A 17388-nucleotide genomic window follows, 5' to 3' on the forward strand; every position below is an offset into this window, starting at 1 on the left:
CGTGGCCTCTTCCCTCGGCTCAATGGCATCAGTGACTCCTTCCCTAGCCCCACCATGTCCTCCTGAGGAGTCCCTCGAACTGTTTGACCACAGTGTTGGGTACATGTTCCAGGAGGATGCTCAGCGTTTGGAAGGCTCTGATGATGATACTGAGCTAGATGAAGGCAGTAACGTGAGCACGGACAGAGGGGATGCCCAAGAAGGACAGCAATCTGGCAGTCATGCTCCCCCTGCTGCAGCATACTACCAGGTTTCCTCCAGTGATGAGGAGGGAGGGGATTATGAGGTCGCTGACTCAACCTGGGTGCCTGATAGGAGAGAGGAGGAGGAGGCACATCACCAACGAGGCAGGATGCCCTCCAGGGGCCAATCTAAGGGCAGCACACTGACTGCATCACACCCCAAAGCTCCGCATGTGCAGGGCGCTGCAGTCTCTGCGCGTTATTCAAAAAGTTCTTTGGTGTGGGCCTTTTTTGAGACGAGTGCATCAGATCGCACCACTGCTTTTTGCAACATATGTCTGAAGTGTATCTCGCGTGGCCAAAACATCTCCCGCTTGGGCACCACATGCTTGACCAGACATATGTTGACCTGCCATGCAGTTCGTTGGCAAGCGTATCTAAAAAACCCACACCAAAGAGCAAAGAGGACCTCTCCTTGCTCCTCATCAGCTGAGATCTCCAACCCCACTATACCTTCAGTCCTCTCTGAGACCTGCACTGAGAGGAATGAAGGTGTAGAATTAGGTGTGTCACAGCCAAGTACTTGTGGGCAATCTGCTTTTGGTACACCGACGTCAGATTGTACCAGGCAAATTTCCCTGCCCCAGCTGCTGCACCGCCGAAAGAAGTTCGCTCCCAGCCATCCACATGCCCAGCGGTTGAATGCTAGCTTGGCAAAATTGCTAGCACTTCAACTGCTGCCTTTTCAGTTGGTAGACTCTGCCCCCTTCCGTGAGTTTGTTTAATGTGCGGTTCCTCAGTGGCAGGTATCCAAACGCCACTTTTTCTCGCGGAAGGCGATTCCGGCTCTCTACCGGCATGTGGAAGGCAATGTCTTGGCCTCGCTGGACAGGGCGGTCAGCGGTAAGGTGCATATTACCGCTGACTCATGGTCCAGCAGGCACGGACAGGGACGTTACCCAAGTTTCACCACGCATTGGGTGACTCTGCTGGCAGCTGGGAAGGATGCAGGACAAGGTGCAGTAGTGTTGGAGGTTGTTCCGCCACCACGCCTCCAAAATGCCACTACTAATGATTGTGACACACCTCTCTCCTCCACCCTCTCCTCTTCTTCCTCCATGGCCTCTTCCTGTGATTTGTCCGCGGAACCAGCGGTGCTCCGTAGGCATTCAAGGGGCTACGCAAGTACGCAGGCCAAAAGATGCCATGCGGTGCTTGAGCTGGTGTGCTTGGGGGACAGGAGCCACACTGGGGCAAAGGTTCTGTCAGCTTTGCAGGGGCAGGTTCAGAGGTGGTTGACACCACACCAACTTAAGGCAGGAATGGTGGTTTGTGACAATGGCACCAACCTCCTCTCTGCCCTCCGACAGGGACAAATGACCCATGTGCCCTGTTTGGCTCACGTCCTTAACTTGGTGGTGCAGTGGTTCTTGGGCAGGTACCCGGGCTTACAGGATGTCCTGAGACAGGCTAGGAAAGTCTGTGTGCATTTCCGCCGGTCATATAATGCCAGTGCTCGGCTGGCGGACCTCCAAAAAGGAGTTTAACCTGCCCAAGAACCGCCTAATCTGTGACATGCCCACCAGGTGGAACTCAACGTTGGCCATGCTGCAGCGGGCCATCAATGAGTACCTGTGCGACTATGGCACCAAACAGGGTCAGGGGAGCTTTTTCTTTCCCCACGCCAGTGGGCCATGATCAGGGATGCATGCACTGTCCTGTCACCATTTGAGGAGGCCACAAGGATGGTGAGCAGTGACAGTGCATGCATCAGTGACAATGTCCCCCTTGTCCACCTGTTGGAGCACACGCTGCGTGGAATAATGGACAGGGCACTTGAGGCAGAACAGAGGCAGGAAGAGGAGGACTTCCTTAGCTCTCAAGGCCCCCTTTATCCAGACATAGGGACAAAAAGTGAGGTTCAATCTTCTGAAGAGGAACACAGACAGCAAAACAAATGTCACAGGGGTGATGTTTTCCAAAAAGTTAAAAAAAGATTTTTTGGCTGGATCTAAACACGTTAAAAATGTACACGTTCAAAATTACAAACAGATTCTACCTAACAACAAACCTACAGTCCCTGTCTTGTTTGCACCGCCTGTATACTGCTGTTCAGAGTTTATAGGGCCTGGTGGCCCCACACCTTTCCTTTTTTAAATTTGGGTGCGGGGTTCCCCTTAATATCTATACAAGACCCAAAGTGCCTGGTAATGGACTAGGGGGTACCCATGCCGTTTGTCTCACTGACTTTCATCCATATTGCCAGGACCCGACATTACATTAAAGCCGCAAGCAGTTTTAAATTACTTTTTTTCCTTTAAAAAGACATTTTTTGCAGGGACTGTTCTAAGCACGGGAAACACGCGCCACTTTACAGGCATACTATAGACATCCCCCAGGTACGATATTTAAAGGAATATTTCACTTTTTTTTTTTACTTTAAGCATCATTAAAATCACTGCTCCCGAAAAAACGGACGTTTTTACAACTTTTTTTTGCATTGATACATGTCCCCTGGGGCAGGACCCGGGTCCCCAAACCCTTTTTAGGACAATACCATGCAATTTAGCCTTTTGGTTTTGAACGTTCAAGTCCCATAGACGTCAATGGGGTTCTAACGTTCGTTCGAATTCTCGGTCCGTTCGCAGGTTCTGGTGCGAACCGAACCGGGGGGTGTTCGGCTCATTCCTAATCATGAGTCACAGTGGACAAGATTATCACTATACCAAGGTGTGCTGGTGAAGATCCTTATTTTACGATAATCGATAATCGTATGGTGGTTCCAACCACCGATACACTACAATTCCCTGCATGAATTGTGGACGAGCTAGTAAGGAGCACAGCTCATACAATCAAATTTCTCTAGATAGCAGCCTAGGACTAAAATTTCAATCACAGATCTGCTTCATCTGAAGGATAAATCATTTTACAATAGATCCAAAAGAACCCTTTTTCACCTCTATAAGCCTAGCGATATCGCATAGACATGTAGTATTGAATGGACTTTAGGTAGGAGACAAACAAATTAAAGCCCAACTCCAGCTAATGTTTTTTAATTAGTTACAGATATGGGTTTATTTAGTTTTTCTTTTGTAATAAGGGTTAAACCAAATGAACAAAAGCTGAATATTACAAACACCCCTAGGAAATTTGTATAGTTTGTCCAAACCCTTGTAACTGAACCTTTTGCTGGACACCTTGGCCTGTTAAAGGAAAAGGAAAAATAATGGATCTACCTACAGGATCAATAGGTGTTATAGCAATGTATTAATGCCATTGACAGTCTTTATGAAATACGATATTTTGCCTATAAGTTTCTACAACACGGTGAAAATTCTATCACTTCCTTTTTACAATTCCTCTTGTGGCTCCTTCAGATATGAATCATAGCTGTCCTAAACCAAAATGGCCTTTTTATCCTTTCCTCTTTCATTGATCACACTTCCTCAAAAAACAAAACAAAAAAAACCACAAGGTAACGAAGTTTAAAAGCGCATTTCTCCTTTAAAGAGTATATTGAGCAGTTTGACGTTTGTGCAATTTGCAGCCTAAGCTGCTTGGCCCCTTTAGTCCCCTTCACACTAATGTGTTTTCTTCTGGGTCTGCCGTTGCACTGCTATGCACAACATTGGAAAATACATTATTCTTTATGGTGCCGTTCACATTAATGCCACATGGTACATGACCCCAGATCGTCTAACTAATTTTATCCCTAATACCTCTTTGCAATGCTTCCGTGGTTGTACTGATTGGGGCACCCTGCTACACATCTGGTGGTCTTGCCCTATAGCTTTCCATTTATGGACTGAAGTTTATAATTTGATACATTTGCTTCTTCATAACACCCTTATTATAAACTCTTGGGAAGCGTTCCTTCATAGACCCATTCCACATCTTAACAAATTTCATCGAATATTGGTGATGAACGTTTTCCTTGCGTTTTTCTTAATGATAGCCAATCTAAATTCCTTAAAGTCTGGAGCACATGGTTGAACTACACCAAACATTTAAACATTGACTGTTCTATCCTATCTCTTTGGTTGCAGATAGTAACTTGAAGATTCACTACCTACTATGGACCGCACAGGCCCCCTTTTCCCTTGACTTATCCCTATCCTCCCTAATTCCTGACCCCCCTTCCCCCCAACACACCCTCCCCCTCCTTCCTGACCCACATACCTTACATTTCCCAGTATAACTTAAAATACTCCCTTCTGTCCTGCCAACCATCTGCTGACTAAAGCTAGAAGACAGTGATGGCTGGTGTTTTTTTCTTGGGGGGGTAGTCGGGTCATGGGCGGCACCCCCATGTCTGTCAGTCAGTTGGGGCCCCGCATTTACCCTATCTCGCGGGCAGTGCGGTGGCGGTTTCTCCCTGGGCTGTGGGCTGCTTGTTGGCTCAGTTCCCCTGCGTCTTCTCCCTCCTCTCTTCCGTGCGCTGTGCGTCTCCTCCCTCCTCTTCCTGTCAGCCAATCCGATCAGATCTCCTTTCGGAGGAGATTCAGTGGATTCAGTCTGATAATAGCGAGTATTCAATCGCTATTGTCACACAACTGGGTGGGCTTTGGGCACAGTGTTCTGCGCCCTGAGCCCACCCTTTTTTGAAGCCTATTAGAGCCTCTGGCTCTAATCACATGCTTCAACCCCCCCACATTGGAATCCATGTGTCTGGTGCCCTGCATGTAGATCAAGGGGTCAGAAGCATGGATAGGGGGGCGGCGCCCGTGCGCCCCTATTGTACGGGCTGTCACTGCTAGAAGATATTCTCATGACCTTGTTCCACTTACACTTTTACAACTAATTATGTATCATTTCTCCCCTTATATACTACCTTAGTATTACTTTTACCTACTACAATTACTAAGGGGGTTTCTTCTTTTTTTTTGTTTTATTATTGTTACTATTTATGTTTTCTCAAACCTTTATTACACCTAGTTTGTATTCCATTCTGTAATTTTATCTTATTTGTGTTTTATTGTATGTTTATTCCTTTTTTCTCCTTTTTAATTATTAAAAATGTAATAAAAAAGTATTGTAACCCACATTAATGCCACCTATTGCCCATGCAATTTTTGAAAAGGTGCATGTACTTCTTTTGGTGCAGCATATAGTGTTTTTGGACGCATCGACTTTAATGAATAAATAAGGCATGTACAACTGTTTTTGGTGCATTTTTGGCAGGATTTTATGCTAAACAAACAGTTTTCTTCTCTTCAAAAAAGCATGAAAAAGCATAAAAAATGTAAAAAAAAGCACAGCAATGCCTAATGGCACCCCAATGCATCTTGCCAATGTGTGTGTGAAAACGCATGCAAATCAAATCACATGTAATCAATGTGCTTTGGTCCAGTGCAATTGGAAAAAAAAAGGTCATGGCATTCTTTTGTCAGATTTTTGAGGGCATACTAGATTAGATTGTAAACTCTTATGCCGCGTACACACGGTCGGACTTTCCGGCATACTTGGTCCGGCGGACCAGAGTGTGCCGGACAATCCGCCCGTGTGTGGGCGGCGGCGGACTTTTCCGGCGGACTTCTTCCCAAAAGCCCGCCGGACCTAGATTTTAAATATGTTTTAAATCTTTCCGTCGGACTCAGTTTCGGGCGGAAAGTCCGCTCGTGTGTGTGCTGGTCCGACGGAAAGCCCGCTCGTGTGTAGGCTGGTCCGACAGACCAAATACGACACGAGGGGATGGTATTGCATCTCGCGCTCGCTGCAATAGGAAAGACAAATCTTCCTATTGCGGCGAGCGCGGGGCATACCAGGCCCTTAGGTCTGGTATGGATTATAAAGGGGAACCCCGCTACGCCGAAAAAACGGCGTGGGGCCCCCTAAAATCCATACCAGACCCCGATCCGAGCACGCAGCCTGGCCGGTCAGGAAAGGGGGTGGGGACGAGCGAGCGCCCCCCCCCCTCCTGAACCGTACCAGGCCGCATGCCCTCAACATGGGGGGTGGGTGCTTTGGAGGAGGGGGGCGCCCTGCGCCCCCCCCCCCAAAGCACCTTGTCCCCATGTTGATGAGGACAAGGGCCTCTTCCCGACAACCCTGGCCGTTGGTTGTCGGGGTCTGCGGGCGGGGGCTTATCGGAATCTGGGAGCCCCCTTTAATAAGGGGGCCCCCAGATCCCGGCCCCCCACCCTATGTAAATGAGTATGGGGTACATGGTACCCCTACCCATTTACCTAGGAAAAAAGTGTAAGTAATAAAACACACTACACAGGTTTTTAAAATATTTTATTAAACAGCTCCGGGGGGGGGATCTTCCTCCGGCTTCGGGGGTCTTCTTCCGGCTTCGGGGGTCCCTCCGCTTCATCTTCTCCCGGCGTCCGGTTGGTTCTTCTCCGCTCTCCGGCCTCTTCTCCCGGTGTCGCAGGTCTTCGGCCGGCCCCTCCGCTCTCTTCATGTAGCTCTATTGCGAGCGGAGGTCCGGACTTCTGGGCTTCTTGGCTTCTTGGCTTCTCTTCTCTTCTCTTCCCCCAGATGTTGACACGACGCTCTCTCCGGCTGGACTGGTCTCTGAGGGCTGCGTTGTGACTTATATAGGCGGAGACCCCGCCCCCATATGATGTCACAGTCCCTGGGCATGCTGGGACTGTGACGTTTTAGGGGGCGTGGTCGACCACGCCCCCTAAAACGTCACAGTCCCAGCATGCCCAGGGACTGTGACATCATATGGGGGCGGGGTCTCCGCCTATATAAGTCACAACGCAGCCCTCAGAGACCAGTCCAGCCGGAGAGAGCGTCGTGTCAACATCTGGGGGAAGAGAAGAGAAGAGAAGCCAAGAAGCCAAGAAGCCAAGAAGCCCAGAAGTCCGGACCTCCGCTCGCAATAGAGCTACATGAAGAGAGCGGAGGGGCCGGCCGAAGACCTGCGACACCGGGAGAAGAGGCCGGAGAGCGGAGAAGAACCAACCGGACGCCGGGAGAAGATGAAGCGGAGGGACCCCCGAAGCCGGAAGAAGACCCCCGAAGCCGGAGGAAGATCCCCCCCCCGGAGCTGTTTAATAAAATATTTTAAAAACCTGTGTAGTGTGTTTTATTACTTACACTTTTTTCCTAGGTAAATGGGTAGGGGTACCATGTACCCCATACTCATTTACATAGGGTGGGGGGCCGGGATCTGGGGGCCCCCTTATTAAAGGGGGCTCCCAGATTCCGATAAGCCCCCGCCCGCAGACCCCGACAACCAACGGCCAGGGTTGTCGGGAAGAGGCCCTTGTCCTCATCAACATGGGGACAAGGTGCTTTGGGGGGGGGGGGCGCAGGGCGCCCCCCTCCCCCAAAGCACCCACCCCCCATGTTGAGGGCATGCGGCCTGGTACGGTTCAGGAGGGGGGGGGGGCGCTCGCTCGTCCCCACCCCCTTTCCTGACCGGCCAGGCTGCGTGCTCGGATCGGGGTCTGGTATGGATTTTAGGGGGGGCCCCACGCCGTTTTTTCGGCGTAGCGGGGTTCCCCTTTATAATCCATACCAGACCTAAGGGCCTGGTATGCCCCGCGACGGGGCTAGCAAGGTGTCAATCTCGCCGATAAAAGCGGCAAGATTGACATCCTTTTCTAGTCCCGTCGCACCTGAGTCACGTTCAAAATGAACGGACTTGTCCGTGTGTGGGCAAGTCCGTTCATTCTGAAAGTCCGCCGGAACTCCGGCGAAAGTCCGTCGGAAAGACGGGCGGACTTAGCCCGCCGGAAAGTCCCGGCGTGTGTGGGCAAGTCCGTCCGTTTTAAAGTCCGGCGCACCTGGCGGACAAAGTCCGTCGGAAAGTGTGCCGGACCAAGTAGGATAGAAAGTCCGCTCGTGTGTACGCGGCATTAGCAGGGCCCTCCTAACCGTCCTGTATTGAATTGTATTGTGACTGCACTCTCTCACTTTATAATGTAAAGCACTGTGCAAACAGTTGGTGCTCCACAAATCCTGTATAATAATAATAATAATAATAATAATAATAAAAGGGCAACCCATTGTATTGAATGGGCTGCCAAAAACACAATGTGCAAAAACACGCAAAAAAGCTTTCGCACTGTCGCATCTTCATTGATGTGAACAGAGTCTTACCCTAGATTCACACTTGTGCAGGCTGTGGGTAGGGCAGCCCATTTTTTCAGTGGGCTGAACTACCCACAGAAACAAGTGAAAAAAAGTCCTGGACCCTTTTTAAAACTGTGCTGCAGGGAATCGCATGGTGCTCCAGTACCATGCAGTTTCGCAAACGCAAAAATGCAGGCATTTTGCCAATGTGTGACAGTGCCAATAATAATTAATGGCACATGCGTCTGCTAAACTGCAACATGTCTCTCTCATGATTGTGAGTGCGTTCGCAGCATGCAACAGTGTGAACACAGGCTTAAACTTAGATCTACCAACAAGTATGTAGTGCAAGGACCTACCTGATTGGATACAGATCGACTGAATCATTAGGTAGGTTCTCATATTATATCGTTTTGGTAACTCTAAAGTTGATTGTACAGAGATTGTATGGTCAGATTGTAAAATGTATGGTGAGCCTAATGCCGCGTACACACGAGGGGACTTTACGTCAGACTTTGCCTGGCGGACTTTTCGACGGACTTTATGACGGACTTTCCGAGTGAACGGACTTGCCTACCCACAATCCACCAAAGTCCATCGAATTTGTACGTGATGACGTACGACCGGACTAAAACAAGGAAGGCTTTTTGAACGTTGAACTAGCATACAGACGAGCGGACTTTTCGACCGGACTCGAGTCCGTCGGATAGATTTGAAACGTGTTTCAAATCTAAGTCCGTCCAACTTTTGAGAAAACAAAGTTTGCTGGAGCCCACACACGATCGAATTGTCCGACGAAATCCCGTCCGCCGGGCAAAGTCTGCCGTAAAGTCCGCTCGTGTGTACGCGGCATTAGAGATGGTCCCTGGTGCAGGTTGTTCCTCCTTTCACCACTCCCTCCAGACCTAGGAATACCCGACTAAAGTCCAGATCTAAATTTGCTATTGCATATTTAGAACTATATATATTTTAAAGCAGTATTAAACCCAAAAACACACATTTATTATATTGCAGTTTACCAATTCTTAGATGGGATGGCTGCATTCTGTTTTTTTAGACTTTCTTTCTTCTATTTTCATCTGGTGATCTGGTCAGCAAGTTTGTTGTTTTTCAAAAGCTCGAGCTCTCCAGCAGAATGTATCAGTTTTCATGCATGAGACAAATCATTTAACACTGACAGGGGTCCTTAAAATGATCCGTTTTCATTTATTTGTGCAAAATCTTTATCACAAAAGGAAAAAAAACTGTTTGCTGTAAGACCCCTTTCACACTGGGGCTGCGGCCACGTTCGCGGTAAAACACCCCTAATTTTATCAGCGCTTTTCCGCTGTTTAAGCGGCACTTTTCGGCCCCTAGCGGGGCGCTTTTAACCCCAAATAAGGGGTTAAAAACTCCCACACTTTTCAGTTGCTTCCGAGGTGCTGCTTATTCATTCCAATAGGCAGGGCATTTTGAGAGCGCTAAATACAGCCCTCCTAACCCGCCACAAAGATGTTGCTTGCAGGACTTTTCGGAACATCCCGCAAGTACACCGCAAGTGTAAAAATTCACACTGGAATGCAGTGGCGGCCCGTGCATTGTGGGCGCACGGGCGCCGCCCCCCCATCCATGTGCCCGGCCCTTTTCAGGACGCCGGACGCATGGATTCCTATGGCGTGGCCGGGAGGGGGTGTTACTTTTTGAAGCACCTGGTTAGAGCCAGAGGCTTCAAAATAGGGTGGGCTCAGGGCACAGGGAGTGCACCCTGATCCCACCCAATTGTGTCATGATAGCTAATTAATTTTCGCTATTTTCACACTAACCTTCCTCCTTACTCAGGAGGCAGGGCGTCAGACCACCCTATTGGATACCTGGCGCTTAGGAGGAGGATCGGAGGAGACACACGCTGGAGCGGAGGTCGCCACCTCTCTGGTGCACTTGGAGAGGAGCGGCTGCCTGGCAGGAAGTGCCTGACCACAGGGGGTCTGTCAGAGCCGCGTTTGGGGGGGTGAGTTGGGGGTGCTGCCAGAGCCGCAAGCCCCGGAGCTGTTAGAGCCGCAAGCTCCAAGGGGGTGTGCTGCTGTCAGAGCTCAGAGACAACAGGGGCAAGTGTGCTGTCACAGCCACGAGTCCCACGAGTAGGGGGGGGTTGTTGGGCACAGTGGCTGCATATGATGGGCACAGTGACTGTATTTGGTGGGCACAGTGGCTGCACATAATGGGCACAGTGGCTGTATTTGGTGGGCACAGTGGCTGCATATCATGGGCACAGTGGCTGCATATCATGGGCACAGGCGCTGCATTTGATGGCAAAGTGGCTGTATTTGATGGGCACAGTGGCTGCATATGATGGGCACAGTGGCTGCATTTGATGGGCACAGTGGCTGCATTTGTTGGCACAGTGACTGAATTTGATGGGCACAGTGGTTGCATTTGCTGGGCACAGTCGCTGCTCCACACTGACACTGATGTAATAGGAGCATTTACACCAACCACCAGTGTAAGGAGGAATATATAATGACCTCCATGTAAGGGGGAATTTACACTGACAACCACTGTTGAGGAGATTTGTACTAACCACCAATGTGACACTTCTACACTGACCACCAATGTTGGAGGGGATTTACACTGACCATCATTGTAAAGGGGGATTTACAATGACCACCAGTGTAAGGGTAATTCTGCACTTACCACCAATGTAAAGGGAAATGTACACTGATCACCAATGTAATGAAGAATTTACACTGACAACCAATGTAATGGAGGATTTTACATCAACAACAAATAAAGGGGGATTTCTATACTGGCCACCAATGTAAGAGGGGATTTACACTTACCACCAACGTAAAGGGGGCTTCTACATGGACCACCAATGTAAGGGAGGAGGATTCAAAACTGAACTCAAATGCAAGTTTTTTTTAACTAATTACCAATATAAAAAGGAGTTTCTACACTGACCACCAATGTAATAGGGGTTTACACTGACCATTAATGAAATAGTGGCATTCACAGTAACCATCAATGTAAGGAGGGATTTCCACTGACCACCAATGTAAGGGGGACATTTAGCCTTTGTTCACATTTGTGTGTGTCAGGAACGCATGCAAAATTGTTTTCCTGACACCACAGAAACGTACTGCCCTTTAGCAGATATACAGCAGTGCCATTATTTGTTAATGATGATACCCTCACGCATCTGCTGAGATGTGCGCATTCACATGCACCAAAATTCACGGTGCTGTTGTACCATGTTGTTTTGAAAAAGGGATCCACCTCCAATTTGCTTAACTTTGCCAAACAGGCTGATGTTAGGCTTAATGACCACAGTTGCAGGCAGGACTTTCAAGCATGCCCCTTTACCTCCCCAGTGGGCAGCATTCAGCAGAAGTGATGGTGGATATGACCTCAGGGGGGCATGATATACATAAAGAGGCGGCTCTCTAATTAGGCTAATTAGGTGGTCGCCTAAGGCCTCGTGCTCACAGGGGCCTCGCAGCTGCCTAATTTGCCTAAGAGCCGTCTCTGAGGCTGGCCCACAGGGCACTTATGGATGAGACAAAGCCGTGCATGTCACTTTCTGGGTCCTGTCACATTTGTAAACACACGGCCGCGCGCGGACATGGATTATCCTCCCTTTCTCTCTCAGCTCTTTCTGGCGCTCCCGCTTAGTGTGCTCCAACGCTGACGGCAAAGATCTTACAGAGGAGGAGGCGGAGCTGCAGCTGACAAGTGCTGAGATGGGAGTGAATGCTCATGGAGTGACACTGAGAGATCGGAGATCCCACGGGGGGATACAAGCAGCGCGAGTCTATTCTGCAGGGTGTGTGCAGGGTGGTTGGCGGGGTTTTGCAAGTTTCCGGGAGATATTTCTGTGTAGCAACTTGAGGAAGTGGGTTGAGATGCCGGGGGTGAGAGCAATGTCTGCAGGGAGGTGCGAGGCCAGTTCTGGTGCTGTGTGTGTGCGGCTAGCTTCACTTTCTCAGTGCATTCCAGTGGTCTCTGCAGTGCTGGGGCAATGCATTAGGGCTTGTTTACACCATATACTTTCAACCCACCTGCACCCCCCTCCTGCACATACCACCCACTCCCACTCACTCCATGCCCCTCTCCTGCACATACCACCCAACCCCATTCACTCCATGCCCCCCTCCTGCACATACCACCCACCCCCATTCACTCCATGCCCCCCTCCTGCACATACCACCCACCCCCATTCACTCCATGCCCCCCTCCTGCACATACCACCCATCCTATTCTCTCCATGCCCCCCTCTTGCACATACCACCCACCCTATGCCCCCCCCTCTTGCACATACCATCCACCACATGCCCCCTTCTACACATACCACCCACCCTTATTCACTCCATGCCCCCCTGCTGCACATACCACCCACCTCTATTCACTCCATGCCCCTCTTCTGCACATACCAAACACCCCCATTCACTCCGTGCCCCCCTCCTGCACACACCACCCACCCCTATTCACTCTATGCCCCCCTCTTGCACATACCACCCACCCTTATTCACTCTGTGCCCCCTCCTGCACATACCACCCACCGCTATACACTGCATGCCCCTCTCCTGCACATGTCACCTACTGCCATTCACTCCATGCTCCCCTCCTGCACATACCACCCACCCCTATTCATTCCGTACTCCTCTTCTGCACACACCACCCACCCCTATTCACTCTGTGCCCCTCTCCTGCACATACCACCGACCCCTAATCACTCCATGCCCCCGTCCTTCACATATGACCCACCAGTATTCACTCCTTGCCCCCTCCTGCACATAATACCCACCGCCATACACTCTGTGCCCCTCTCCTGCACATACTACCCACTGCCATACACTCCGCACTGTACATTCGCTATTTAACATTAACACATTCTGCACCATGTTAATCATCTCAGACCCTATTTAACCACACCTCCTTTAAGCAGCTTGCACACTGGCCCACTAATTTCATGATACGCCCCTCTCTCTCTCCCTCCCCCCTCTCTCTCTCCCTCCCCCCTCTCTCTCTCCCCCCTCTCCCTCTCTCCCTCCCCCCTCTCTCTCTCTCCCCCCTCTCCCTCTCTCCCTCCCCCCTCTCTCTCTCTCCCTCCCCCTCTCTCTCTCCCTCCCCCTCTCTCTCCCCCTCCCCCTCTCTTTCCCCCTCCCCCTCTCTCTCTCTTTCCCCCCTCTCTCTCCTTCTATCCCTCTCTCCCCATCCCCCTCTCTCCCTTCCTCTCCCTCTCTCCCTCTCTCCCTCCCCCTCCCTCTCTCTCTCCCTCCCCTCCCCCTCTCTCCCCCTCCCCCTCTCTCTCCCTCCCCCTCTCTCTCTCCCCCTCTCTCCCTCCCCCCTCTCTCTCGCTCTCCCTCCCCCCTCTCTCTCCCTCTCCCCCTCCCTCCCCCTCTCTCTTTCCCTCTCTCTCTCTCTCTCTCTCTCTCTCCCCCTCCTTCTCTCTCTCTCCCTCTCCCCCCCTCTCTCTCTCCCTCCCCCCTCTCTCCCCCCCTCTCTCCCCCCTCTCTCTCTCTCCCTCCCCCCTCTCTCTCTCCCTCCCCCCTCTCTCTCTCTCCCTCCCCCCTCTCTCTCTCTCCCCCTCTCCCTCCCTCCCTCTCTCCCTCTCTCCCCCCTCTCCTTCTGTCCCCCTCTCCCCCTCTCTCTCCCTCTCCCCCCTGCCTCTCTCCCTCTCTCCCTCTCTCCCTCTCCCTCTCTCTCCCTCTCTCCTATGGTCCCCACCCAATTTTTTCAGGGGTTAAAGAAGAACTCTGAGGCGGAGCATCTAATGGCTGCGTGTGTGGGAGGGATGTGTACTGCACCAATCCCTGCTGACCCTCCTCGACTATTCATCCCATGTGATTGGCGTAGTACCCATCCCACCCACACAAGCAGCAGCAGTAATAATTCCTTAACCCCTGTAAAGGGTGTGAGTGGGGTCTTGTGTCTAACTTTTGCCTAAGGCCTCACAAAGCCTAGAGCCGCCTCTGTATACATATGAATACCACCTCTATTTACACATCAATGCAGACAGTCTGAGGCTATTTACATATTAATGCCGCCACTATTTACATATCAATGCAGATGATGTAAATGTTATTTACATGTAAACACAGGGTCTGCAGATGAGTCATCTGTATACGGCAATAGGGCAGAGCTGGACAGCATTAATAACAGGACTTCAGATATCAGGACACAGCACGGGACTAAAACTTCATGGGACAAGGGAATTTAAACTGGGATAATTGGCAAGTATGATGCAGCTGCTTTGGGCCCCATAACAATTATGGGGCCTAGGGCAGCTGCCGCTTTTGCCCTGCCTTAAAGACGGCCCTGACTACAGGGTAAATGCCAAAAATTGCAATACGTCAGTTCTGGGATCTGGCATTCTTACTTTGAAATTACTTACATAATAGATACAGGGCAGCACGACCTTCCCTTTTGCTTCCAATCCACAAGAGCAATGAATTTTCAGGTGATTCATGGACTTTGAAAATTTTCTCCCCATCTGAAAACAAAAAACACTCCATGTTACCTTTGAATCTACCTTTGAATCTGCCTGCCCAGACCAATTTTCAGCTTTCAGCGCTGTCACATTTTGAATGACAATTGCGCGGTCATGCAACACTGTACCCATATTACATTTTTATCATTTTTTAGATAAATATAGCTTTCTCTTGGTGATATTTAACCGGTTCCCGACTGGCGCACGACGATGTACATCGGCAGAATGGCACGGCTGGGCAAATGGGCGTACCTGTACGTCCATTTGAATTCCCCGCGTGCCATTGCGTGCTTGCCGCCGGCCGGGAGCTCCGTGAGTCGGGTCGCGGGTCCCGCGGACTCGATCGCCGCGGGGATACCCGCGATTGCCTCACGGAGAGGACGAACAGGGAGATGCTGATGTAAACAGCATCTCCCCGTTCTGCCTAGTGACAAGTGTCACTGATCACTGCTCCCTGTCATCAGGAGCAGTGATCAGTCTAGTGACACATACAGCCCCTCCCCCTACAGTTAGAAAACACTCTCCTAGTACTGATTAACCCCTCCCCACCCCCTAGTGGTTAACCCCTTCACTGCCAGTGTCATTTACACAGTAATCAGTGCATTTTTAATCGCACTGATCGCTGTATAAATGACAACGGTCCCAAAAATGTGTCAATAATGTCCGACATGTCCGCCATAATGTCGCAGTCACAATAAAAATCGCTGATCGCCGCCATTACTAGTAAAAAAAAATAAAAAAAATTAAAATGCCATAAAACTATCCCCTATTTAGTAAACGCTATAACTTTTGCGCAAACCAATCAATAAACGCTTATTGCGATTTTTTTTGCCAAAAATATGTAGAAGAATTTGTATCGGCCTAAACTGAGGGAAAAAAAATGTTTTTTATATATTTTTGGGGATATTTATGATAGAAAAATGTAAAAAAGAATGCGTTTTTTTCAAAATTGTCGCTCTTATTTTGTTTATAGCGCAAAAAATAAAAATCGCAGAGGTGATTAAATACCACCAAAAGAAAGCTCTATTTGTGGGGAAAAAAGGACGTCAATTTTGTTTGGGAGCCACGTCGCACGACCGCGCAATTGTCAGTTAAAGCGACACAGTACTGAATTGCAAAAAACGCTCTGGTCAGGAAGGGGGTAAATTCTTCCAGGGCTGAAGCAGTTAATCACCACTGTGTTTTTTTTTTTGTTGCTAAACATAAAAAAAGACCAACAAATTAGAAAAAAATAAGTTTTTCTTAGTTTCTGTAAAAATTTTTTGCAAATAACTAATTTTTCTTCTTCACTGATGTGCGCTGATGAGGCTGCACTGATGGGCACTGATGAGGCGGCACTCATGGGGCTGCATTGATAATCGGGGGAACTGATGATCAGTGCCTTGATTATCAGTCTAAATGATGTGCTGACAGTCTTGTTGGTTATCAGCTTTCCTTTCCTTCCACAGACACAGCGTGGGAGGAAAGTAATGTGGATAACCAGCAAATCTGTTTACATTGTGATCAGCTGTGATTGCACACAGCTGATTACATGGTAAAGGGCCGCTGTGATTGGCAGGACACAGCAGTCACAGAGCATGCCCGACGCGTGCCACAGAAGGTGCACAGAGGGGGGGTCTGGAAAGACGTCTATAGAGGCCCTCCCAGAACTGGACGACCACGCTGTAGCTGTCTTTCAGCTATAGTGCATTCAAGAAGTTGTTAAAGTAGAACTAAAGGCAAAACTTTTTATTTTTTCATTTTGGATAGAGTAAAGGAGGGTTATAACCCCTGACAGCTTTTTTTCCATCTGTGTCCCATTGAGTGAAAACCCCTTTCACTTCCTGTCCCATAGTCAAAACAGTTATTGAGAGGAAATCCCTCCAAAGTAAGGGGATCCCTGGTTGTTACCAGAACTAGTGTTCTCATTGGAAGGTTTCCCCTCTATTCCTGTTCTGGTGACAACCAAAAGTTTGGGATTTTCCTTCACTTCCACTCTTGGTAATAAGAGTATTATGACAAATAGAGAGGGTGAATCTCCCTTCGGGGGACACAGACAGCAATAAAAACCTGACAGGTGTTCTAATCCCTTTCCACTCTATCCAAAATTTTAAAAAGCCTTTAGTTATACTTTAACACTAAACAAGTTAAAGTGGAGTTCCACCCAAAAAATGGAACTTCCCCTTAAAGTGTAGGTGACCCTCTGACATGCCACATTTGGCATGTCATTTTTTTGGGGGGAGGAGCGGGTACCCTGGTTTTACGGAACCCAGCCCCCACTTCCTCCATGGTGCCGCGGCGCTGGAAAGAAGATCACCTCTCCCCTCTCCCTCCCTGCAATCTTCTGGGACACGAGCATGCAGCGTGGCTTGCACATGCGCAGTGCGCGCCCAGCGGTGAAGCCACAGCCGGCGCCGCGAAGTGTAGGGGGAGAGGAATGGGGCTTTGTGCGCACACATCGCTGGACCATGGGACAGGTGAGTGTCTGATTATTAAATAATCACTCACATGATCGGATTGTTGGCCAACAAAACCATGGAATTTTGTCTGAAGGGCGTTGGCTGAAACTTGTCTTGCATACACAGGGTCACACAAATGTTGGCCAACAATTACGAACGTAGTGACATACTATGTTGTTTTTCAGCTCTTTAGCGCCACCCTTTGGGCTCCTTCTGCTAATTTTGTGTTAGTAGAAGTTTTTCATTTAGCGCTTTTCAGTTTGCGCTTTTC

The 17388-nt window shown here is 49.5% G+C and overlaps 1 protein-coding gene across 2 annotated transcripts in view; it reads right to left on the reverse strand.

Annotated features, from left to right (window-relative positions):
• LOC141107620 (uncharacterized) overlaps positions 1–17388 on the reverse strand; it is a 115751-nt gene that overhangs the window by 12249 nt on the left and 86114 nt on the right. For both annotated transcript variants that reach the window (XM_073598477.1, XM_073598476.1), the window contains exon 15: positions 14584–14682. In XM_073598477.1, the coding sequence (XP_073454578.1) occupies positions 14584–14682 (99 nt within the window). The remainder of the gene's footprint in view (positions 1–14583; positions 14683–17388) is intronic.

The sequence above is a fragment of the Aquarana catesbeiana genome, linkage group LG09 (genome assembly GCF_042186555.1).
Source record: "Aquarana catesbeiana isolate 2022-GZ linkage group LG09, ASM4218655v1, whole genome shotgun sequence".
In the NCBI taxonomy this organism is placed as follows: Eukaryota; Metazoa; Chordata; class Amphibia; order Anura; family Ranidae; genus Aquarana; species Aquarana catesbeiana.